The sequence below is a fragment of the Passer montanus genome, unplaced genomic scaffold (assembly GCF_014805655.1).
Source record: "Passer montanus isolate IOZ18808 unplaced genomic scaffold, ASM1480565v1 scaffold76, whole genome shotgun sequence".
NCBI lineage: Eukaryota > Metazoa > Chordata > Aves > Passeriformes > Passeridae > Passer > Passer montanus.
The window spans coordinates 126914-151972 of record NW_024372813.1 but is presented as its reverse complement, the minus strand read 5'-3'; the positions used below and the strand labels follow the sequence as shown (position 1 = coordinate 151972).

Genomic DNA, 25059 nt, shown 5'->3' with positions numbered 1-25059 from the left:
CGCGCTGAGCCCCGCACGGCCGCCGCCGCCCCCCGGGGCCGCCGCTCGCCTCGCAGAGATGCCCCGCACCGTGCTGCTGCTCTGCCTGGCCCTCGGGCCGGTCCTGCGCGCCAGGTGAGTGCCCCCCACCCCCGCCGGGCGGGACGCCCCCTCCCCGCCTCGGTTTCCCCGTCGGGGCAGTGGGAGGGGAGGAGGTTGGAGCCAGCCCGGCTCCAGCGGGGTTTGGCACCTCCGTGACCCAGCTGCTCCTTCCAGCGGGTCCCGTCGCGGCAGCACCGGGTGCCTGCATGTCCTCTGCACGCCGGGCTCCCCCTCGGCATGCCGGAGTGGAGAGGACGCCCCGCTTTCCACCCTGCCATCACCCCGCGGGCTCGCCCTGCCGGGCACCGAGTCCCTTCGGGCTGCCCGGAGCAGGGGCGGAGGGAGCTCGGCGCCCCCGGGAGCCCCATCCAGCACCGGGGCATTTCCACGTGCGGTCGGGCTGGGTGGGCAGGAGCTTGCGTCCCCCTCCTCGCACTGCCCCGAAGCCCCCGCAGGGTGTGCAGCCGGGCAGCGGGAGGGCAGCGCGGGCTCCTGCCCTGCCCTGCTCTACAGGTTGGGCGCAGGTCGCGGCTCTGGTGCCAGCCCGGTGCCAGCCCGGTGCCCCCAGCGCGCTGGGCGAAGCGGCAGGCAGAGGCAGGGGCGCGCAGGTGGCAGTGCTCTCCCAGGGCCAGCCGTTCGTAGCGCTTTTCTGTAAACAGCGATGAAAGGGCCCACGCAAATGGGGGTTTCAAGTTTCTTTTTATTTTTTTTCCCTTTTTTTTTTCCTTTTTTTTTCCCCTTTTTTTTCCTTTTTTTTCCTTTTTTTTTTTTCTTTCACAATTCCTAGCCCTGCTGATGAGTTTAATGGCTAGATGGGGAAAGAACATGTTGTCAGCAGATTGTTACCCCCAGGGCTTGGGGGAAGAGGGATTTTACTGGCTGAAGCTAATTGGCAGAATAAGCCGCCTTAAAGCCGATCAAATCCCATTACAGATGCAGTCAGGGACAGGGAGCATGAATCCCGCTACTAATGGTCTGCCCTGCCAATGCTTCCCGACCCCGGGGGTGGGCACAAAGTCCATCCCTGCCATGGTCCTGCGTGGCTTGGCCTTCCCAGGGTCGACGAGCAAGAGCTGCCCCACTGCTCGTGCCCTGACACCCATCCTCTGCCGTGCCCTGACACAAAACCCCCCGGGAGGAGATCCGTGCAGGTGCCAGGGGGCATTGGGGGGCTGAGGAGGGGGTGGATCCGTGGTGGTCCCCGTTGCTGTGCCCACCATCCCTGCAGTGCACTGCCACGAGCCCTGCATTGCCAGAGGGTGAGTTGTGAGCTGCAGGATCACACAGAGGAGTAATTAAATCATGTATTCACATACCCTTGAGCAGGAATGTTCACCCCACAGCTGGCCCAGCCTCTCTTCTGCCCAGTGCCTCAAGTCTGCCTCTTCCCTGAGCCCTGCTTTGCCAGGAGCAGTGGCTGTGGAGGTTGAGGGGTGGGCATGATGGAGTGGGAGAGGAATCCTGTGAGAGGAGAAAAAAGAGCAAGTTATGTCAGGGTCTTGCTCTGCATTCACTGCATTTTTCCTGGGTGCAGTTGTGGAGGGTGAATCTCCTCTTCCCCGTTCCTCATGGTGGGTCTGGGGTGAGGAGCTCTGTGAGCAGAGCTGTGTATGTGAGCTCTTCTCCCAGTACGAGCAGCAAGACCCTTCCCCTGGCACTGGAGCAGGCTGGATGCTGATTGCCAGGTGATTCAGCACTCCCCAGAGGGTGCCCCCAGCACACAGGCTCATTCACCTGGGCACTGCCTCGGCTGGGACCAGGGCAGCCCACTCTGAGCCCTGAGAGCAGGATCCCTGCACAGCATCACACCAGCTGCTGGGCTTGGCAGGTGGCTCAAACTGTGCAGATTGGACCACTGGGGCTTCATGGAGTGTGTTGTCAGAGGTAGGAAGACATGTGAGATGGGTAGAGGGCAGTTAGAAGCACCCCATCCTTAAATTCTCTGCCTACATCTAATTCAGAGTCACCTGCCTCGACACCCCTGTGCCTACAGCCCTAGGAGGCGTTGGGGTGGGTGAGGAAGGGCACATTTGCATGTGGTAATTAGAATTGACCACAGTGCTTTTCAGCCAAGGGAAATGTTGTTGTTGCATTTTGCTGCTCTCTTTTCCTTGGGAGCAGGGAAGGCTTTCTGCTGTTTGCAGCAGGGCTGGATACAGCCCGGGGATCTGCATCTGTGCTGGGAGGTTCCTGCCTCAGGGCCACACCAGCAGTGAGTAACAGTGGGTGTGCAGCCCAGCCAAGCACCACCAGCTGCCCCAGCAGGCAAGGAGCAGAAGTTTCTTCAAGGGCTCATGGCTCTTGTTGTTCTTCCCCTCCTCCTGCCAAGGGAACACCTTGGCAGACAGCTTGGGCACGGGGGGAGGGAGCCAGGCACAGCTCTTCAGGTGACTTTCCCCAGCAGTGTGTGTTTGGAAGCCTCAGCCAAACAGGTGTGTCTGCTTGAGTAAGAGGAATCAGGGAGCTGGGGCAGGCTCTGTCCTGCTGTAGTGCCATGGGCTGCCCAGGGAGAATTGTCCAGCCTCATCCACACATGTGAGCACATCCGAAAGGACACCTCCCTGCCGTGCCAGCCTCCTGCTCGGGGCACCAGCAGGAGCTGCCATGGCCCCAACTCCTCTGTCAGGACCAGGGATTTCCTTGCAACACCCCCAGTTCTGCCCTGCTGCTCTGCCCACACTGTGGCTGTGTCCCAGCCCCATGGCCCTGCTCTGAGGAGGGTGTTGTGACATCTCAACATGCAGAGGTGAGGAAACACAGCTCTGCCTCTGCCCCTGGCTGCACAGAGACGTATGAGAATTGGCTGTCCCCTGTCACCAAGCCAGCTGCTTTGTGCCTGGAGACGGAGCTGCCAGGCCAGCCAGTGTTCACAGCACGCTGGGATCTCTGCAGGTCTGCAGTGTGACATTCCCATTAGCAGCTGGAGGGGGATGCACATGTCACCTTAACACCTTTTCCCTGCAATAGATCTCGGGCTCTTCCCTTCTCAGTTTAAAGTAGGGCCACCAAGAAGACAAACCAGGGAGGAGGAGGTAGTGGCTTGCATTGGGTGGCATGAGAGTTACACTCTTGACCAGCAAGGGCTGATGTGTGTCTGTGTGTGCACAGGCACTCAGAAAAAGCATATTATCTCCAGCAAAAGCTGGCTTGGTTATGCTAAGATGGCTTAGTATGGTTTAGTTGACTGGAATTAGCTGCATTAGCAACAAGCATATTTTTGGTAGTGTCCCTGCATCTGTAATAGGGATGTGACTCCCTGGAAATGCTACCCCAAGCCTTGGTGTGTTAATCAGTGACACTAAATGGGGGGGAACCAGAAGTCTGAGAGCAGGGCGAGCTCAGACAGGGTTTGCTCAGCCTCCAAAGGGATGTTTCAGTTTCTGCTGTAGCCTTGCAGTTTCTCAGGATTTTTGGCAGGGCAGGGGGATGCGCAGAGTTCAGTGCTGGCAGGTGACTTCAAGTAAGGTCAAGGGAACACGGAGAAAACATTTTGGTGTAGCTGCTCCCCCTTTACCAGAGGCAGCTCCATCACCCAAAGCTCTGGCAGCAAGGCAAAGCAGTTCGGATTGCGTTTAGGATTGCTTTCCCTCGCCCTGAGCTGCGCTGCGGGCGCATGTCCCTCTTTGTTGGTGGCAGGAGCGGGGCCAGCCCGCGATGTGAGCCCTGGGCTGGGCTGCCCGGGTGCCCCGTGCCCTGCAGCCGGCTGCTCGGCTGGGGGAGCGCATCCCGGCGGCGCTGCTTAACACCCCTCAAGCTCGGCTGGAAAGTGCAGCGCAGTCAGACGGGAAAGCAGGAGCTGATGGAGCAGCGCCTGATGCGCGGCGGCAGGCAGCCCGCTGCGCGCAGCCCGGCCCGTGCCGCGGACGCGTCCCGGCGCCCCGGGGATGCTGAGAGTTTTAGAGCCACTGCGAAAGCCACTTTTGTCTGGGCTTTTGGAAGAGGAGCATCTGACAAATCAGCAGCGTGTCAATTGAATGCTTTTTCGCCCCCTCGGTCAGGCTGTGCCTCCCCAGGCGCTGCAGGGAGATGGGATCCGTGGTCGCACCTCGGAGCTGGGAAGTGTCAGCGCGGTGACAGCTCCCGCTGAGAGGAGAACCTCTGAGACCCTCCCTGTCGCTAGGGCAGGTGACACGCTGGCACGGCAGCCGTGCAGGGGGCTGTGGGAGCATCCTCTCCCACACACGGCTGTGGCATTCCGGGGACAGCCTTGTGGACGAGCTGCCCGGAGCGGCGGCAGGTGGTTAGAATTTCCCGGGTGACCATGTGGACCTAATCTAATTAGACGGTTTAGGAAAACTCCTCTAGGAAAAGGGAGGGGTGCAGAAGCTTTAGAGAGGGCAGGTTTGAAAGGCAGCGAGAGAAGCTGTTGCTAAGTGGATCATGTCCAAAGGAGGATGGATATGAGCTTTCCTTGCCTGGCTTGGAACTGGGAGATGGGGAAGATGGGAGATCTGTAAAAGGGAGCTCACGCCACAGGCTGGGGAGGAAGGGTTGGTGAGTGCAGGGAATGGGTTGTGGCAGGTCTTGGCCTGGAGGCAGAGGAGTTTGCATAAGGCTTTAATTTCCAGGGATCCGTGCAGGGCAGATGGCTGGCTTCCTGGCATGCCAGGCTGCAGGATGCCTGTGTGGTAGATTAGGACCTCTTTTCTCTGAAATGCATTTATTGCAAATGTCTTGCTCCCCAAAAACGCTGTTTTGTCACTGTCTCTTTCCTCAGAGGAAGCCTGCTTCAGGTGTCAGCAGCAGGCAGAGTAGTGGAGGTATTTGAGGTTAACAGGCAGCTCTGTCAGCAGGAGCTGCTGGGTGGGATGAGCAGGAAGGCAGGGAAAGCAGGGACTGCCTCCCACACCTCGGGGATGAGCAGTGTGCCTCCAAAGGGAGCTAAGGAGGAGGTGAAGCACTCCATGCTAGTCTTTCCCACTGGTGGCAAGGCCCCTGCATGTCTGGTGACCCTGAAGTGAGCAGAGGTGCCAGGTGAGTTGTGTCTTCTTGGCAGTGTGGCTTAGAGGAGAGCTCCTCATGCTCTGCCTTTTAGCTGCACTGCATCCTCCTCCTTTGATATCTGTGGAACACAGCTGTGCCCCTGCTCCCAGGGAGTGCCAGAGAGCTGTCACAGCCCCATCCCTGCCCTCTGTCTCTCCTCTCCAGGTGTGAGAGCACAGAGGAATACGATTACGATTACCTCAGCATCAATAAAACCTGGGTCCTCACGCCCAAGGCACAGGAGACTGATGCCATGCAGATCCTCAACTCGCTGCTCAAGAACTACGACAACAAGCTGAGGCCTGACATTGGCAGTAAGTGTCCCCTGAAGCTCCCTGTGGCCACAGGTGCTGACCTGGCCTGGCCATGTCTTGTGTTTTCCATGCTTCGGTGCCTGCTGCAGCTGGGATTTTTGTTGTGGTAGAGCCACACTCATCTCAGAGTGTGTTCATCCCTCTGCCACTGCTCCTGGCCCCAGCTGATGGTGCCTGTTTTCTTGTCTTTCCAGTCAAGCCCACGTTCATTGATGTGGATATCTACGTGAACAGCATCGGGCCGGTGTCTGTCATCCAGATGGTGAGTGCCCCTGTGCCTGCAGGGCACGGTGTCCCCTCCCTGCAGGGCACGGTGTCCCCTCCCTGCTGCCTAGATGTGGTGTGAAGGTGGTGTTGGCATGAGAGGATGTTTCCTTTCCCTTGGTGAGAGGTGCTCTGGCCTGTTGGAGCTGGAGCTGGAGCGAGCTGAGCGCCATCCCTGGTGAGGAGCAAGGTTCTCTAGTGGCCTCGCTGAGCTCACAGTGGGATGATGCTGTCTTTGGTCTCTGCTGGCAAGGGGTGGCAGACACTTCCGCCTGGTGGCTTTGCCCTCTCCTCCCTAGGAAGTGTGTGGGCACCAGGATACTTTGGGACAAGGTGGAACCAGGGCAGTGTGTTTCCAGGAGGACTGGAGAGGTACCTGGAGATGGTTTACGTGGTTTCCATGGTTCCATGGTGAAACTTGGGTGCCCAGGCCTGGCCTGTGGTGCTGAGCAAAGGGAAAGCAGGGGGGCTTCAGCTCCAACATTTCTTCTTCAGAGTGTAGCACCTTAGAGAGATGTCACCAGGACTGTGACAATTTTTCCTTGTGGCTCAGGACCCAGCAGTACCCATCTGTACCAAGAGCTGTGAAAACACTTAACAGAGACACTCTTTGATCAGGAGAGCAACTGTTGACTATTTAATTTTCACAGGAAACTTCCTTTATTATTATTATTATTTTCCCTGCAAAATCATCTTTTTTCCCTTTTCTAGAAAGGAACAAACCTGACTGCTGTCAGGTTTTGAAAAACTTCTCCAGTCTATTGGGCAGTGAGGTCGAGGGGACAAAAGCAAGATATAGCCAGGGCAACTTGGCTTTTTTTATTTCTCCCAATGCAAAACAGAGCAGGAACAAAACCATCCCCCTTAAACTGAAAGAAAAAAAACAAACAATCAAACAAAACAAAACAAAAAGTTCCCAGGATGGGCAAGTTATTTTTACTTTGCAAAGTACAACATTTCCAAGGAACAAACCCCTCTGGGGATGGAGGGATGGTACAGAAGCTGTAGTACCAGTTCCACTCCGAGGAGCATTTTGAAGCAGCCCTTCTGGCCGGCCACCACCGAGGATGTGCCCCTGGCAGCTCCTGCTCACGAGCCAGCAGATGGGCACTGGCTGGGCACTCGCTGGCACGATGAGGGCACCATCAGGAGGCCCAGCAGGGACGGCCTCGAGGCTCAGAATTTCCTTGCACTGCTCCAGCATGCCCAGCTCGAGGAGAAGAACCACAGCCTGAGCTGTGTGGATGTCAGCCCCTGCCACGAGCCCCTGCAGCCCATGGGGGTGTGAGGCCAGCGTGGCACAAGAGCAGCAGGGCAGGGCTGGGTGTGCTCACCCCTCCAGGTGAGCCTGCAGGAAGAGCACAAGGGTCATGTTACAGCTGGCTGCTCTACCTGCTTTGCACTGCCCAAGAAACCCACACAAAACCCAGAGCACATCCCCATCCTTCTCTTTCCCTCTCATCCATTCCCACCACCCTTTTCCAGCCCTGCTGGAAGCTCTGCCCCCCTCGCTGCCATGGGAGCACTGCAGAGCCATGCAGGTGCTAGCAGCAGAGAGTGGTTTCTAAAATCCAGTCTGCATCCAGAGTTCATCTTTCCTCCTAAACGGGGATGCTGCTGCTAGGCTGGTTTCCTAAGAAACACAGCTTATGCCATGGTGATGGGGATGTGAGAACGTACGTACGTCCATCCCAGGCTTTCAGGATTTTGGATCTGCTGGGCTAGCGCCAGCCATAAATGGCTGCAGGTACAGGAGCTTCAAGCACATTCAGTATCTCTGGTATTTTTGGGAAAACAAGATGCCATGCAGTGACAACAGCCACCCCCACCAAGGGGGAAAGCTGTTGTGTGAACTCAGCCCTTACTAGAGACCAGGAAATCATGTGGGAGAGCTCAACCCATGTGTTCAGCTCTTTCTCAGAGTCAGAAGAAGCTTTTTCTCTTCGTGAAATGGGGTTCCACAAGTGCACAGGACCCCTGGGGTGGTTGGCACTTGGAACTGCCAGCATCTGCATCTGCAGGGCTGTGCTGGGGAAACTGCTGCCATGGGGCTGACCACCCCTGTGCAGCCTTCCCACCTGAGGAAGGGACTGCTTCTTGTGGGAATGGCCAGGGGTGCCCAGGCAGGGAGGAAACTGCTCAGTGTGGACAATTTTGAGAGGTTTTGTTGTATCAGTCACAACTGGCTGTGCTGTGCCTCTGAAGTGCCTTGGTGCTGCCAGTCCAGGGTCCCCACGGAGTCCCAGCAGTCACCTGTGATCTTGAGACCTCCATGTGATACCCCAGGTAGACTCTGCAGGGATATCTCCTTGTTCACTTAGGTAGCTTCTTAAGCTTGAACATGTGATGCCCTTGAATTGTGAAACCTTTTCCCACAAGAAGGTGGTGATATTAAAGGTACTGAGGTGATATTAAAGGTATTGAGGTGATATTAAAGGTACTGAGGGCAGCTAGACCCAGGTGTCAAAGCCTCAGATTTCTGCTATCTGTACCCTGTATATTTCCTCCTGCTCATGGGAGAGGCTGCATCCTGCTCCATGGTCTCCTGAAGCAAGAGGAAAGGGCAGTGACAAAGCTGTGACACAGTGTCACCTCTAAACTTGGCTGCTTCACCCAGTTGTTTGGTGTTTGTTTGCTTTTCCATGCTGAGGAAGTGAATTAAGTAATTCTGTGGGTCGTGCCAGCCCCTGGCAGGCTGGCATCAAACACATGATAGATGGTCTTTGCTGGGGACATGTCATTCCCACTCTGTCCCTGTTGGTACAGCTTCTCCCAGCCTGTGAACCTCTGCCCTCTCCCACTGCCAGGCCCATCCCACATGCCTCATCTTGCCTTTTCCTCATACACAACCTTAGGAAATGCACATTTCCAAGGGAAAGGAGCTAGAATTTGTCTCAGAGCTAGATCTCTCTTGAGCCCACGGTGACATTTCACTCTGCCACAGACAGAGAGGCTTGTGTAGGCTGGAAGGTCCACTGGAGGGGAAATGTCCCATTGATCTCTTTTACGTGCATTGCCATGACAGTGCCTTACGTAAATATTTCTCTCAGATAGGCTGTGTAGAAGACAAAAAACCAAGTTCTGCTTTTAAGAGATACAGCAGCATTGCTGTGGCTGTTATCTTGGATCACTGTGGCCTATAAATCTGCAGCTGAAAGCTACAGGATGGCCTGACATGCTGCTGGAGCACAAGGCTCCAACTTACCTGGTTTAAATCCTGGTCTGCTGTGATCCCCTGCTCACCCTCAAACGGTTAATGTCTCACTGCTGTCTCCATCCTGCTGGTGTTCTGTCAGGGATTGGAAGCTGGCCCTGCGTAGCCACTGCCCAGCCTCCAAATGATAAATCATGTCAGGATACAAAACTGATTCCGGTCCTTAAAAATGAATAGGTGATTTGAAAATGCTCTGTGCTGGGTGTGAATTCTGCGTCTCCCTCATCAATCACTTGTCATAAATAACATTAACATTCAGGAGTCAGCAGAAGGTGGGCAGCTTTGGAGCGGGAAGAAATGTAAAGTGATTTCCTGATATCTTTTGTACACCGGAATGGCAGTCTTGTCTCCAGTTTAGGTGGCTGAGCAGATTTTATTCTGAAAAATATCCAGAATATTCTATTCAGATTTTATTCCCTCTTTCTGGGAATAAATGTGGCAGTGACCAGAATCAGAGCTAGAAGATGGTTCAAGGACAGGAAGTGGGACAGGGGAAAAAGTGGAACCATCAGGTCCCACAGCTCTTTACTCCATGGACTGGGATTTCCTCCCCAGCCCCGTGAATCTTTGGGTGGGATTGTGGCACTCAGCACTTCTCAGGGTGGTAGAAACCTGTGTTTACACCATCAGGAGAAGGATGCCCTGCGCCACAAGCCCCTCCAGAGCTCTGGCTGTCACTGAGCACTGGCCAGCAGCCCCTGGAGCCAAATGAGTTATCACCCATGGTGCTGCAGCTTCCCAAGCTGTCTCTGGAGCTGGTGCCCAATTGGATTCCCATTAACACAGCACTGAGGTGTCCCTGGCTTATCAGAAGCTCAGCCTGATGCAAAGCGCTGCCTTCATTCTCTGAGCATGTTTGTGGGAAGAGGTGCCAGGGAGGAGACTTTGGGTTCAAATTTTTCGCTGACTCGTTGTTTGCTGGAGGGATTTGTTCCTGGTTTTGTTTTGTAATGGCTTTATTGCTATAGATTATAGCTTTAACTGGTGTCAAGGGCACCTAGAACTCTGGATCACCTTCCTTTAGGGATGCTTAACTCTCAGGAAATGAAAGTAAAGCGGGTGCCAGCTATTGGGGCTGAGTGTCTTTCAGTCCTGAGGATGTCCCTGAAGTGTCCATGAGGGACAGTGTGAATGAGAGGGGAAGAAGTGTTTCTCTTCTTCAAGTGAGCTTGGGGATGGAGCAAGTCTTGCCCAGAGCTTCTCAGATTACTCCCAGAGGCCAGAGCTGAATGTCCTTTTCTTCCTTTTTTACACAAAACCAGGTGTGAGGCTCGAGGAGCCAGACTGAGCATGGTCCAGACACTGAGGTAACCTCCTGGCAAAGGTGAATGGAGACATTTCAGCCATCCAGGGACCTGCCTTGGTTACCTGCCTCAGGTGGCTGGGATCAGAGGCATTGCACTAAGAGCTGGTTTGGGTGCTGAGGGCTGCTCTGTTTGCTATGTGGGAGGAGGAGATGTCCTTGTGTGCCAAATTTTGTAGCAAAACAGAATGACAGCTCTTCCGCTGGTGTTGTACACCACCCCAATCTCATTACTTAATGATAATAAAGATGGAAAGAGCAAAATTGGCCTCCATCATTCACCAGGGGCCAGGTTCTGCTGCCTCGGAAGTGCCTGTGATTTCCAGTGGGGTTTCTGAGCTCCTATCTCAATTGTTACAGCAAATTGTTTTCTTATCTCTGCCTGTGAGTGGGGGGCTGGAAGCTGAAGAAGATATCTGTCCAAATACAAGTGTTGGCTTTTCCCCCCTTGCCTCTCTAGGAAGGAGGAGCTGCACACTAGTAAATTCATAATGCTCTGCTTGGCTACATTAGCTACCGTGCAACACACTCACGAAATTGAGGGTGAAGATTATATTTTCCCACATCTGGAGTACTGCAGAAAGCATTTAATAGATTTGCACGTAGGGTGCATTTGTGGAGATACTGTGAAAAAGGACGAGGGAGGGAAGAGGCACAAGTTTATTCGTTATCAGCTGATGAATAATTAATTTACAAACATTGTCTTGTTAAATATAAATTAAATCCTCATTTGACACACTTTATAATTTAGAAGTATAAGCCCAGCATGAATGAAGAGAACCCCCCACTGACTCTTTTCATGTAAATCCCGAGGAGGCAGGGAGGGAGGCTTGGCTTTCAAAGTTAAAGCTGACAAGGGCTAGTGCTTAGGAAGGGGCTGATATGACAGAGAGAGCTTGGGGACCTCGGGCACTTCATCTCGGCTCATGGGGAGGTGGCTGAGCGGGCCAGGGAGGCAGTGGGAGTCTGCAGAGCCCTTCTCCAAGGATTGCTGCTCACACTCCGGCTCGCAATCCCGCCTTACCAGAGAGAGCAGCGAGGCTGCAGCTGCTTGGGAAGGGCTGAGCTCCCCCAGCAGCAGAGACAGGGACCCCCGAGAGGGGAGCAGGGCTCTGCAGGAGCTAAGCCACCCTTGCAGAGAGCCCTGGGGCAGCTGGAGGCTGGGGAAGCTGAGCCACATCCCAAAAAGACAGCCCGGGATGACAGCCCCGCTGTCCCGCTGCAGGGCTTGGGTTAATTCCTTCCTTTCCCTCTAAAAGGCAGGGAAACCAAGACCAGTAATAATTGTCTGGCTCTGAGGAACACTTAAGTCTTGATTATACTTAGCTTTGGCTGCTTTGGAATAAGTAGGAAGGAAATGAATTGAAAATGGCACGCTGTTTAAAATGCTCGACTGTGTTCCTCTGGAGCACAAGATAAGCCTATAGGTAAAGGAAATTTGCTACCTCCCCCCTCCTTCCCTGATAATAATAGGTTCCAGCAGTTGCACAGCACTTCTCAACTGAAAGGACTTAAAAATCCTTCACAAATCATCTGTCTGGGAGGCAATAGCCCAGATGCACCCACTTTAGGGTGGATTGCAGTGCCTAAAGCAGGCTGCAGTGCTCTGCCAAGGAGTGCCCGGTGTGCACTGAGAGTTGGCCATCAGCACAAACCCGGTGGGGTTCTGCAGGACACACGGGCCAGCCTGAGGTTTGGTCCCCGACAACGACGTGGATCACAGAAATGTAAAGTGTTGGGAAGTGGTGCTGTTCACTGACAGCCCCAGTGCTTTTTCTGGCTGTTATTTTCCATGCCTGAGTGATGGCTCGGAGCTGCCGGTGCCGCATTTATTGCGTCTTCACAAATCCTGGTGTGCCTGGAGAGTGCTCACATCTCCTGATTCCTTGATGCTCAGGAGCAGTCACTGTCCCTCATGCTGGTGCTCACACAGCACTGAGGTCAGGTACAGAAGGGCAGCAGCTCTCCTCATGAAAAGTTTGTATTTCCCTATGAAATACAGGCCACTGAGAAATGACACCAACCACGTGTGACTTGTGGGACAAGCCATGGGCTGCAACTAAAGGTCTAATGAAATAAATAAGTTGCTCCCAGTCTAAACATATCCCAAGAGCTTCCAGAATTGTCCAAGTTTGCTTCCAAAACTGAAAAGAGCTGATTTATTCACTATGAATAATTCAGCCAGCTCCTTTTATTATCCAGAACATACACTAATCCCCTCCAGATATTTTCTGTGTGACATCCACGTTGGTATTTTATTTACAGGCTGTGCAGAAAACTCAAGGAATCTGTTATCAGGGAAGACGAGTGAAAAGCTGGAGGTTTGCATCTGAAATTTGGAGCTAAATAAAACATGAAAATCTGGACAGTGGCCTCCTGGGGGCAGGGAAAGAGCTTTTCCTCAGAGACATTTCTGGAGAGCAAAGCCCTAAAGTTAATTAACATCTGTGCTCGCAGCCTGGTGCTAAATGGGGAATGTGGCTGTACTTAAAGGTTTCTTAAACTGCAGCACACAGTGCTGGCACACAGGTGCCACAGTTGGGGCAGCCTCTGGCCCTCGGGCAGCACGGGATAAATCAACATCCATAATGAAGTAATCGGCTCTTGTAAATTCCTTCACGGATCCCATTTCCGCCCTTCTGCTGGCAGGAATGACTCAATCCCTCATTCATTTCGTGCCAGCCTTTGGAGAAAACTCGCATTTCTTCAGCTGGGCTGAATGCAGGAGGGATTTGTTGGCCCTGAACCTTTGCAGGCAGCTGGGAAGGATGGGTGCTTCCCAAGGAGCTGCTGTGCTCGCTGTACCTGACCTGAGAGCATTAATTCCTCTCCCTTACCCACAGAAAACCTTTCCTACAGAAAACCTGGTCCCTCTTTCCAGAGGTTTCTGCCAGCAACAGGGCTTCCTGTTGTTAGAGGGCCTCAGGGACACTTTTCCAGTGACCTTGCCCTCGCTGGGTCTGGCCCAGGCTGGAGGGATGTCCTGCCCTGGCCACCCTGGCTGCTGGCTCTCAGCTTGGCAGGCCATTCAGAGAGGCTCTGCTGTGGTGCAGAGGCTGCACTGCTGCATGGTGGGCATGCAGTTTTGGAGGGGATGCAAACACTGGTTCCACCCCAGTGACCCAGAGGAGCTGCCCTGCAGGTGCCCAGGCTGTGCTCATGGGCAGGGCAGGAGGCCTGTGTGTGATCCAGCTGCTGAACTGTGCTCTGCCCCTCATTAAATTGATTCTTCCAAGTCAAAGGGAGAGCGCTGCTGTGTCAGATTTGAAAGATATACAGACCCTGAGCTGTACCAATAGTTGTCACTCAGTGGGTTGAATGATTTTTAGGCAGGGTTGATTTATCTGAACTGAAGGCCTTAGATGTCTCTGCAGGAGAGGATGGGATATTTCAGGTGTGTGAGAATCAAGCCCAAGAGCTGGTCAGAGGCCAGGGTTTGAGGCCAAGGTTTCTGGCCTGGGGCAAACAGCAGCATCATAGGAGAGACAGGCTCATTCTCCCCTCCCACTTGGGACAAATAGCCAGAATTCTTCAGCATTTCCGAGGAGAAATGGGTTCAGGGACAATCAAAACATTTACATTTAGTTTCATCAGATTGTTTTGATTTGCTCTTCATATGGTGATAAATTCTGTCCTGCATAAGTAAAGCAAGAAAATGAGTATTTGGAAATAAACGTCAACGTGAAGTGCATCAACTAGATAAGGGTAAAACTAAGTATTTTGTTAGCTTACTGAAGAAAAAGAAGTTTTTGAATGAAATTATAAGGTTGAGATAATTCATTTTAGGGTTTGACAATTTTAATTTATTTTGAGCAAAACACCTTTTTTTTTTTTTCCAGTAGAAATCAGTTCTATTTATTTCCTGCATTCCCAGATGAAGCCATCCTACCATTTCCCTTAAAAGGCTGTTGTGAAATCTGCCTGCTATAAATGTGTCACAAAATGGAGACCATTTCTCAGAATTCAGTGGCTGGGGGTGACCACAATCAATATGCTTCAAGGACTTCTTCATGCCTCGGTGCTAAAAGCAGAATATTCCGATTATTGCATCCCATCTCCATGCACAGGAAGGGTTTAATTGCCCGTGGTACAAACTGGAAGTGGGAAGCCAGCGTGAGCCTTCCTGGGGCTTTGCTTCTCCTCACATCTTTTCCAACGGCCTTGGTGTCTCTGTGGCTCCAGCCTGGTGAGATGTGGTCAGTGAGTGGGCAGGGGGACACTGCAGCCATTTCACACCAGCGCTGCTGTCTGCCCCACCAGCTCCCAATTCCCAGCTCTCCAAAGCCCCAGAGGGATCCTGCTGGCTGCCTGGGGCACTGTGGCTGGGGCAGTAAAGGGGCATGCTGGCTGGGGACCCTGGCACAAGCCTTGTGTGTCCATCTCCACTGCAGAGAACTCCATGGTGAGCATTTCTGTGTTTGTTCCCTGACCTGCAGTTGGCCAGGAATGGCCCCAACCACCTGATCAGCTTTGTTCAACAGGGGAATTGCAGGTGGTGGTAAAGGCTCCCCCCAGGCAGATGCCCGTGGGAGGTGTGAACCAAAACACTTGGGAGTGTGGGCGGGGGAACACCTTGTCTCCATGTGGCTGGGGAACAGGGGAGGTCAGAGTGGGGATTCTCCAAATGGTGGAAGCTTTGTTTCTGACAGTTCCCCTCAATCAGCTTCTCTCTCCCTCCAAATTTGCCACCTGTGGTGCCTCCCCCAGCAGACTGTGGCCTTTAGTGTGTCATTCTCCTCCACAGTCACCCAGAGCCACCTCAGTACTGTGGCAAAGGCAAGGAGAGGAAGCAGAGCAGCAGGGTAGAGGAGTGGGAAAGCTTCAGGGAGATCGGTTGGTTGTTCCGACAGCCATAGGGGTGAAGTTATGATAAGTGGTTGATCTTTATTTGGTTCTTGAAAAGCTGAAGGCAGAGAGACCTCTAACATTCAGGACAAACCATTTCCTTCCATGACCTGGCATGTCCAGGGACTGCAGCCTTAGTCTCTCACATGACTCTGCACCTTGTGAGAAGGCACAGTGGACCCTGGTTCCTCTCTCTGGATCACCAAGATGAAAATACCTCGGTATTGTTGCTCTCACAAAAAGCCAAAGCCAAGTCCAGGTGCTGGAGCAGTTAAAGATGTGCTGTCCAGCTCCTGTGAACTTTGGACTAAGCCAAAGACCCCACATTGTTCAGTTTCTTTCTGTGTATGACTGTGGGATATACAAGATCTGCCAGAGTATTTCTTACACCGCTGTGTAGAAAACGGAGCCTTTACCTTTTTCACCACTTCCCAAAGATGCTCTAAACTCATTGAGGGGAGCTGGGGAAGGTCAAGTGGTTGAGTCTCAAAGGAGGCACCTACAGCAGGCAGAGCCTGTACAAAACAGTTGGGAGCTGGAAAAAAAGGCTGGGAACATCGATCCCTGGTTTCTGAGCAGAGTGGTTTGCACCCAGCAGGTGCCACGGGAAGTGAGCAGCCCTCAGGAGCAGAGCTCAGCAGGTCCTGCTTGCCCAGGGCTGGTGACCTGCCTGCCAGATGGCCTCCCCACTTGGCCTGAAGTGTGGATGTGTGCCTGGAGAGGGGAATCAGCTGGCCTGGTAACCCTTCTGCAACTGCACTCCTGCTGCTTTGCCCTCCCGGTACCCAACAGGGGAGGCAGAGAGAAATTGTTCTTTTTTTGTCACCTGATTAGTTTCTCCCAGCTGCTTTCCACAGCCTGGTGCTCCCTTGAAATCTCATTGGGGTTGGGCTGTGATTGTGTGGTAGCTTGAAAAGAACTGCGAAATGAAAAACAAAATGAGGCAGAGAGAAGGAATATCAAGGAACTGGCAGGGCAGGAAGAGAGAGGTGGTAAGCACAGCAAGGGGGCATGAGAGACAACATGAAACAGATTTCCTTGAAAGAGTTGGTGAAGCAGAGTACACTGTTCCCATCTCCTTCTTCATCTGGGGCTGGGAGAGAACAGGGTCAGGAGTGAGGATCTCTGCAGAGAGCACAAACTGCTCCCCTTTTGTGAAACCAGAACTTTCTCAGATGTTTTGAATGTCCTTTTTTTTACCTTGAGGGTGAGAATTAGGGATTTATAGAGGTGGTTTTTCTCCTGGCCAATGCAGGCATTTCCCCAGCATGGGTGGCATCCCAGGGCCTTGGGTGCACTGTGCTCTCTCAGCCCACTTCTGGGCTCTGCTGGATCCTCCACCCTCTCAACATGCTGAGGAGGTTTGGCAGAGCTCAGTGCTTCTTGGTAGTGAGTGGTTCTCACACTGCAGGGCTGCAGCAGCTGCTCCCCCAGTCCTGGGCATGTTGGACTGCCCATCCCAGTGTTTCATTTTAGTCACAGTGGGTGGCATGGGAATGGGAAATGCAATGAAAGAAATTCCAGCTTCTCATCTGAATCTTGTCAAGCTGTTCTGGGGGAGCAATCCCGGGGAGTTAATTGTATGCAGTGTCTTGTCTTCCAGCCCTTCCCAAGGAAATTTCCTTTTGTCTCCTCAAACACCTCATGAGCCAGAAGGACAGATGAACAAGAGTACCTGCCCAAAGTGTAAAATATTCTCCTCTAATTATCCTATGTGCTTCCATCCTCACCTTCTCTTTCCCCACCCGCTTTCTTCTTCTTCCTTTAACATTGTAGGGAGCAGTTAAGCATTTAGTAGTGAGGTGTGACATGAAGACAAGACTTTGGACAACCCTAGCTTTGCTCTGCCCAGGTATTTTCCAGAGATTGTGGAAACTGGGCTGCATCTTTATTTGCATCAGAAGGTGCTTCCACATGACTTTGCATCAGGGCAGGTCCTCTCCTGAGAGTGGAGGAAAAAAATCAAGCTAAAAAAGGTGGCTCCTTCCCTGAGGTGCTTTGCATAATGTTTAGTGAAATATTTCAGTACCTTCCCCTGTTATCAATTCTGCCCCATCTGCATAGAGCATCCCATGTCCACATCTCTGCCTTTTCAGTAATAACCTCATCAGGGACAGTGCAGACAGTCTTGTGCTGCTGCCGAGCAGAGTCTGGCTGATGTCATGTCTCGCCTCAAGGACTTTCCTCAGTCCTCTGGGTAATGGCTGTGAACAGATGCTAAAACACACACGTGTAGGTCTTGTGCCCCTTGGGCTCACAGGGAGAGGCTCCCTGTGGAAAGGGGAATGGGCACCCTGAGGCTGCATGGGAGGAGATAACATCTCTGCAGGGCAGGAAGGGATGGCACAGAGAACATCTCTGAAGAAAGGATTTGGGGTGGTTGGCTGTCAGGAGTGTAAAACCTGCCTTTGGGATGTCCCCACCTGCACATCCATGGCAGCAGGAAGGAGCAGAGGTGCAGGGACCAGGCAGATGGGGCTCTCAGGAGGCAGCACAGTTTTGAAAGCCCTGTCCAGTTCCCATCTGCCAGCTCCAGGGGTGAGCATGGCGTGACTGGGGGAGCTTGCAATCGACAGAGCAGCATTTGTAGCATGACTTGTTTGACAGTTCCTGGCACGAGCACAGGACATGGAGATGGTTTTTAATAGCACGTTTGTATTATAAAAAGAACTCAGTTTCAACTGAGATTCCCTGGACAGAGGCGAAAGACATTGAGGCAAGGACAGCACTGCCGGTGTTGCTGCAGAAGTGAAACAGATGGGAAGTTCAGTGTGTCACCTTGAAAACACAGATCATCACAGCTCTGCTCCTGCTGTCCTTGAGAGCCCCCCTAGTCACTCCAGCTTCATGGCCAGAAATCTCTCTGGGGTCTGATTTTGAGGGAAGAGGACCTTGGAGGTGGAATTAAACTTATATTTGCATTCTTTTGGTGTTGTCTTGGAGAGACAGATCTCACCCAGAGCAGGGCCATGGAGGTGACCACAAGTGAAGTGTCCCACACTACTAATGGGAGAACTGGGAGAAGCCTGGCACTGCCCAGCCAGTCCCTGAAGTGCTCAGTGTTGGCACAGCACACACTGTTGGTACCTGTCCCCTCTGCTGGCTGCCCTCAGAGTGCTCACACATGTCCTGCTCAGGAGAACATTCCTGCCCAGCAGCTGTGGGGACAAGAAGGGGTGCATTCAGATGTCAAGATTATTCTAAAATACAGTTATCTTATTTGCCTTATTTATTTAGTCTTGAAGGCATCTCCAGACTTTTTACTATTGTTGAAAGTTTTGAATATTATTGAATGTTGGTGAATATTGTTAAATCCCATCTCCCTGGAATGTGGAGACACATGTGTGGTGCAACCCAGGATTTGTCTGAGATGTTTGCAGGCTGGGAGGGTGTGTGGTGTATCCTGGAGAGGAAAATGCTCACCTGGGCAGGGCTGTGGGGCTGTGGGCATGGTGAGCACAGAGTGCCCTACCAGCCCTTGAAAAAAAACCACCCCGTTCCTGGGTGTCCTCCAAGAAAGAACTTCTGAGAACTCCCTGAATTGCAGCATCCCTCAGAGTTTGCCTGTGACATTTGCTTTGCTTGGCTGCGTGATTGACAGCGTGGCCACATCACATTCACGTCAGAGCACCTGAAATGCTGTCCCTACTTCCCAGGAAAGCAGCCTGCCTTGCTGGGCTGCAGCGAGGGATTTGCTTGGAGGGGAAGAGGGAAGGGAGCTCTATGAGTAAAAACAAATATCAGAACAATGAAAGCTGGAAAGTGACTGTCTAGGAGATTAATCTCTCAGCCCTGCTGTTATTTAGGATTTTTCACAGAGTACTCTGAGTTGGAAGAGACTAAACTATGTCTCCAGCAGAGGAAAATTGAGGAAGGTGTTTCCAGGTCTCTGAGCCCTCTGTTCAGAGGTTTTCTTGTTGCTGTTGAATACAAGTGAAGTTGCAAAAACCACCTTTAAATACCTCATTTTATCCTAATTTAGGAGGCCATCTATGGTATGTTTGTCTCATGGCTTTGCTTCTCTCTTTGGCATTTGGCAGAAAGCTGAGCTCTTAACCCAGAAAAAGCAGCTCATAAATGGAACAGAGGAACCACAGGGTCCCAACCCCTCTGGATCCCACTAATTGCACTCTTGAGAGGGGTCAGCTGAACTGAACACAAAACTTGATAAAAGCCATTTGGAAAGGATGCTTTGACAGAGCCCAGCTGTGTTTATTTGGTGTTTAAGGTAACCTGAAAACACACACTGTTCACTTCAAATCTTGTCATGCAAACCCTGTGAGTTTAAGCTGTTGTTCTGGAACTCAGTAACCCTAAATTACATTTGCTCTGAACCCAGGGTGGAACTTGGTTCAGAGCAGAGCTCCTAAAGTCAGATCTGACTGGGAATATGGGCTGATTCCCCATCTGTGAGGGCAGAGCAGCAGAGAAAACCCAAGGAACAGGCCTCAGGGTAGCACACGAGGCCAGCTCCCTGTGCTGGGGACAGGCTGATTCCTGAACAAGTCTCTTTTCTTTTGGAGTGAAAATGCTTGGGGTTTTCTTAGAAATTACTTCTCACACAGCAAGGTCACAGCTTTTGAAAACTGAAAGGCTTTGGGAACGCAATGAAATCTTTTTGTTGTTATTTTTTGCTTCCAATATGAAATACCCCCATCAGCTCGCCATCCTTTTATTTCTCACAAATGTTCTTTTACCGAACACCATTCTTTCCATTAAATGTTTTCAGGTCATGCCATTCTCTGGAACTGTGTTTCCAGCAGCATCTGTGCTGCCCACATGAGGAAAACCAGGGCTGATCAGGGGTGTGCAGCACTGCCAGGTGATGGCAGTGCCCAAGGGCCAGCAGGGACACGCTGAAAGGCTGGGCTGGAGCACGCTCAGCCAGCAGAGGACACGCTGCAGGGCATCCCTTAGCACAGCATAAACTCATGTGACAGTATTTAGGGTAGGCAGCCCTCTGGGTTTGCCTCATGGGGACTTTGATTTATTATTTCATGACTGAAATTTGATGTAATATTGCATGTGTGCCAACATGTGTGTGCTACCCCACGTGTGATCCAAATGGTGTGGCCAAACTGTTAAAGTAATTCCTCCTTACTTCGTTAGCTCCTTCTGTTAAAACCACTAAAAATGCCTGTGCCTTCACAGAGAAGTTAACAACCTCCATGTGCTGCACAGCAGATGGTACAGTAATGGTGGAGGCGTATTTTACAATAACCCTTTTCCACATGGGGAAATCGAGGCATTGAGAAGCCTCTTGCTGATGGCTGAGTGTCAGGGGCAGAGAAAAACTGCAGGGCTGCAGGAGATGGAGAAACAGTGCCCTGAGCTTTCAGGGCTGAGCTCATCCTGCCAAAATCCAGCTACTCAGCTTTGATCAGTGGACTCTCCCAAGGTCAGGAAGAGTAAGAGGGATTTCCAGAAGACAACCCAGACTGTTTCATATTAAGATCCCCTCCTGCAGTCCCTACCCCCCTCTAAAAGCAGTAGGAAACCCTTGATCAGTGGACTCTCCCAAGGTCAGGAAGAGTAAGAGGGATTTCCAGAAGACAACCCAGACTGTTTCATATTAAGATCCCCCTCCTGCAGTCCCTACCCCCCTCCAAAAGTGGTAGGAAATCTATGGCCAAGCACCTCCTGTTTGAATCACCTTGCAGATGCCTACACCTAAGTGGGATCTCAGGAGTGCCCAGAGAGGGTCTGAGCACCATCCCACAGCTGATGAGTGCAGAACCCCAGCCATGCAAGGTTCCTCAGCATCACTGGGGGTTTGATTTATTATTTCCTGATGGGAATGGGTGCTGAATTCTTCAGGAGCTGTTGTGGTTTAGCCCCAGTGGGCAGCTCAGCCACACAGCTGCTCACTCACTCAGCAGCATGGGGGAGGAAGTTGGAAGGGTAAAAGTCCTCCCAAAGGCCAGAGCACTTTTGTATAAATCTTGCCTCAGATAATTCTGAAAGAAAATACATTTGTAAATGCCAAAATTTCCCAATGGGCTCCCTACAGAGAGGCAAGGGAGCCAGCTCAGCTCCTAAGTTCTGCCTCGTGAGTAGCTGTGCTAATAATAGCCACTGAAATGAGATCAAACCACAGGACAGTGACAATAACAGCTCAGATCTTTTACAAGAGCTGAATGACTTGTGCGCCACACCTTTAGCAAAGGCTGGCTATGAATGGCACAAGAGGAGCTCTTTAATGCTGATCCCTCCTGAAAATCTGGGCTTGACAACAAATGCTAAGCCCCTGGGATAGCTGACCCTCCGCTCTTCCAGAGTGTTAGCGTTGATTGTCCCAGACTTGAGTGCTGAACTTTAAGGCAGGACACAACTGAGCAGCCAGCCCAGAAGTGAGATGTCACCAGTGCCTCCAGTTGGGAGTTAAACACTGATAGTGACATCTAACAGGAATTTATCACTGCAGTTTTGGTTCAGTTGTAGGCTTTCTCCTACACCAGAGATATTACTTAGGAGGAGCTATGTAAACTCACATGAACTCAAACAGGGTGTGCAGTGATGGGGGAGAATATGTCAAATATTGTGCTATTTTGGCCCCAATGCTGCGCCAATGCTACTTTTATTTCACTTTTTTATATCTCCATCACCACATACCCTGTATCCGAGCAGCACCCGGTGTGATCCAGCACATTCAGGTGCTGGGATGGCTCTCCCAGCCCCCTGGGTTTGGGCAGTGGCCGTGCCCGTGCACTTGGCTGTGAGGGCTGCTGCTGTCCTTAACTCTGTGTCTGCTCATGTCTGCTTTGAATGAACTGTGGAGGCAAAGTCACCTGTCTGGATGTGCTGCACCTGTCCCCGTTCTCCCCAGGTGGACATCCATTAGGACCTTGTCACCTTTGCTTATCTCTGTGTCTAACCAGGGTGGAGCATCAGCCCGGAGAGTGACTGGGCTGCCTGATGGCAAAAGCTCTTCCCTGCCCACCTCATTCCTATGCAAGGGACATGCTGGGGACCCATCACTCCTCTCTGCTGGCTGCCAGGGCAGGAGGATGGAGTGGGGCCCGTGCTGTGCCTGCCCTGCCTGCCCCCGCAGGACACGCTGTCCAAGGGAGTGCTGCAGCTATTTTAGCAGCACGGCTGGAGGAGCCGGCTCTCAACCAGCAGCGAGGGCAGCGCGGGGAGGATGTGCTGCAGTCATAAAAATTCCACCGAGATAAATCAATAGAGGGAGGAGGAGAGTGAGAGGGAGGGATGGCAAAGTCAGACTTTCTTCATCTCTGCACACAAAGAGAGGGAGGCAGTGGGGGCCGTGCGGGTTCTACAGGAGTGAAAGGGACAGAAAGTCGCATCAGGAGCTACCAGGAGCAGGTGACTGACTGCAGCACGCGCTGGTGGAACTGGATCTGGGGTCTGGTTCAGACAGCTGCTGAGTGCCAGACTTGTTCCTGCATGGCATTAATTAGCACCTTCTCAGGCAGGCTGAAAAAGAGTTTAAGGAGCAAGCTGAGTTGCAGCAGCGAGCAGCAGAGTGGTGGGCTAATGGTGTGGGCTACTGCCAGTCCAATCCAGGCAGGAGCTGCCTCTCAGAACTGCCAGTTTTCCATGAGCTAGGACACACTCTCTTACCAAAACTGGAGGTCCTTATTATAGTGGAAAATTTCTTTTCTGTCAGTGAAAGACTCAGGATTTTTTAACCCAGAGCTGGGACCATGCAGGCCCAGCTTTCTTTTCTAATCTCCAGCAAGGGATATCCACCCAAGGACCCAGAGTGCTCTGAATTTTCATATGAACCCTTTGCAGTGTAAGTCCTGTAGCAAGAGGTGGATTGTAACTAGATTTATGCGCAGCACTACTATTGCTCTCTGTACAAATTAGGTGTGTGGAACAGGGCTGGGATGTACCCCAATAAATAACAGAAAGAGCTTTCTGCTTGCCTTCTCTGTTTAGTTGGGGAGCAGCTTTCCCTTCCTTTGACTGAAAGGTGGAGCTGAACTTAAGGCTGGATTCAGCCAATGTCCACACTGCCCCTTCATGCCTGTGCTTAAAAGGAGTATTGAGTTGTCTGCCAAGAGGAAGCCCAAGGTCTTGTTTGTATGGTCCTGGTTTTCCAGGCAAGGGCCAGGCTCAGCCCAGCAGTAAACACAGAGTCTTTGGGTCTTCCTGAGTGTGCCATGGATGTCCTGGCCATGAGCTACTGGTGAGCCTGGAAGGGTGTCAGAGGCCACCAACACCTGCTCCCAGAGTGAGAAAATAAATGTTCTGGCTGTGCCTGCCTGCAGCCCAGAGAAGCAGGCTCTGCTTGGGCTCAATCCCTCTCAGAACATGCCATTCTTCCCTGTGCTTCCCAGGAATACACCATTGACATCTTCTTTGCCCAGACGTGGTACGACCGGCGCCTGCGGTTCAACAGCACCCTGAAGGCGCTGACGCTGAACACCAACATGGTGAGCCGCATCTGGATCCCCGACACCTTCTTCAGGAACTCCAAGCGGGCTGACTCCCACTGGATAACCACTCCCAACCAGCTCCTCCGCATCTGGAATGATGGAAAAGTACTCTACACTCTCAGGTACATCCAGCAGGCTCTGCTGGGGGTGAGGGAACAAAGAGATGGTCAAGTGGTTCCCTAAACTAAAATCCTTTAAATGTTGTCTTGGTCAGTCCAGCTGTTTTATGCTGTTAATAAACATTTGGCTCCTTGTTCCCATAACTTCTCACTTTCATAAATGGATCTGAAAAGTTGACTCAACAGAAGGGCTTTTTGAAGGTGAAACTTACATGTTTCTCCTCACCTTGAAAATATCCAAACATATATTTTTGGTTTGGAATGTTCCTGCAAACAGACTGATCTTCAGCAAATTAGTTCTCAAGGAAGTGAGAATGCCTCTCTCACATTTAGGTGTTGGAATCAAACCATCTTCACCAGCTCAAAATCTCTTTCTTTCTCTCTCCCCCTGTCTCAGGTTGACAATCGAGGCTGAATGTCTGCTCCAGCTGCAGAATTTCCCAATGGACACTCACTCCTGCCCTTTGGTTTTTTCCAGTTGTGAGTATACATATTTCAAATACAGCTTTAGAAGTGAGCAGAGAAACCTCAGTGGAGTAATACTTTTCTGGGGAAACCATCCCACCTTTTAGCTACATTTTTTCACCTAATTTCTATGGCACCCTTCCTGTCCCATTACCTTTCATGGTCTGAAGCATCCTCCCACTCCTGGGCTGGCAGAGGTCATCAGGGACAGATTCACAACATGTCTGAGTTTCTCCTTAATTTGGGTGGATGGTTGGAGGACATTATTTCACTGACCTTCTGGTCACTCCACACAGAACATGGATATATTTTGGTGGACAAATGGCACCTGTCCTGCCTTGCATTTTCCCCTTTCTCCCACTCTCTGAGTGAGGTCTGGAAACGTTCTGCTCCAAAGGAGGGTTACTCAGACCTCTCAGTCACTACTCATCCAGACTCTTCAGCAGGGAGGGCCTCTGATGTTATCACATCTCCTCTGGTAATTTTGCAGCAAGCCTTTCTGCACCAAGAGATCCCTGTCCTCATGCGTGGGTGGGAAATCTGATTTAATCATCTGAGCTCGGGTTCTCCTGCTTCCCCTGCCACTGAAGAGATGCAGCTCAGAGCTCTGAGGTGCTTCAGAAGGAGGCAGCATGCTGAGGAGATCTCATCCCTTCATCTCCCACCACCCCTCATCTTTGCTAATTAGTGGTGCATGCTGTACATGCTTGATAATTAGAAACACACTGTTAGTTAGCTGCCAAGCTCTTACTCCATCCTCCTCCGAGGGACTTTCTCCCAGGTCCCAGCTTCACAGCAGGCTTGTTTCTTTATCAAGAAAGCCAGAGGCAGGAGAAGCTGTGCTGCAGCCTGCAGGGCCAGGTTTTCTTCTCCATGGAGAGTGCACCCCTTCTTTTCCATAGATCAGCTCCCAGGGCAAGAGGTACAGGGAGCACGCAGAGCAGCCAGAGCCGTGCTGGCAGCTTTGTATTCCCGGTGTACTCATGGCTGGGATGGTGGCACTCATGGCACTCATGAGGTGCCAGCTGCCCCAGGAAGCTAAAACCCTTAAAGATTTCAGGCTGGT

At 51.9% G+C, this 25059-nt stretch overlaps 1 protein-coding gene across 1 annotated transcript in view; it reads left to right on the top strand.

The window, feature by feature from the left end:
* Positions 1 to 6: 6 nt before the first annotated feature.
* Positions 7 to 25059, top strand: part of LOC120512698 (gamma-aminobutyric acid receptor subunit gamma-4) — a 36925-nt gene continuing 11872 nt past the window's right edge. The window contains exons 1-5 of the mRNA XM_039731293.1: positions 7 to 114; positions 5230 to 5378; positions 5573 to 5640; positions 23311 to 23531; positions 23926 to 24008. Coding sequence (XP_039587227.1) covers positions 59 to 114; positions 5230 to 5378; positions 5573 to 5640; positions 23311 to 23531; positions 23926 to 24008 — 577 coding nt within the window. The 5' untranslated portion in view covers positions 7 to 58. The remainder of the gene's footprint in view (positions 115 to 5229; positions 5379 to 5572; positions 5641 to 23310; positions 23532 to 23925; positions 24009 to 25059) is intronic.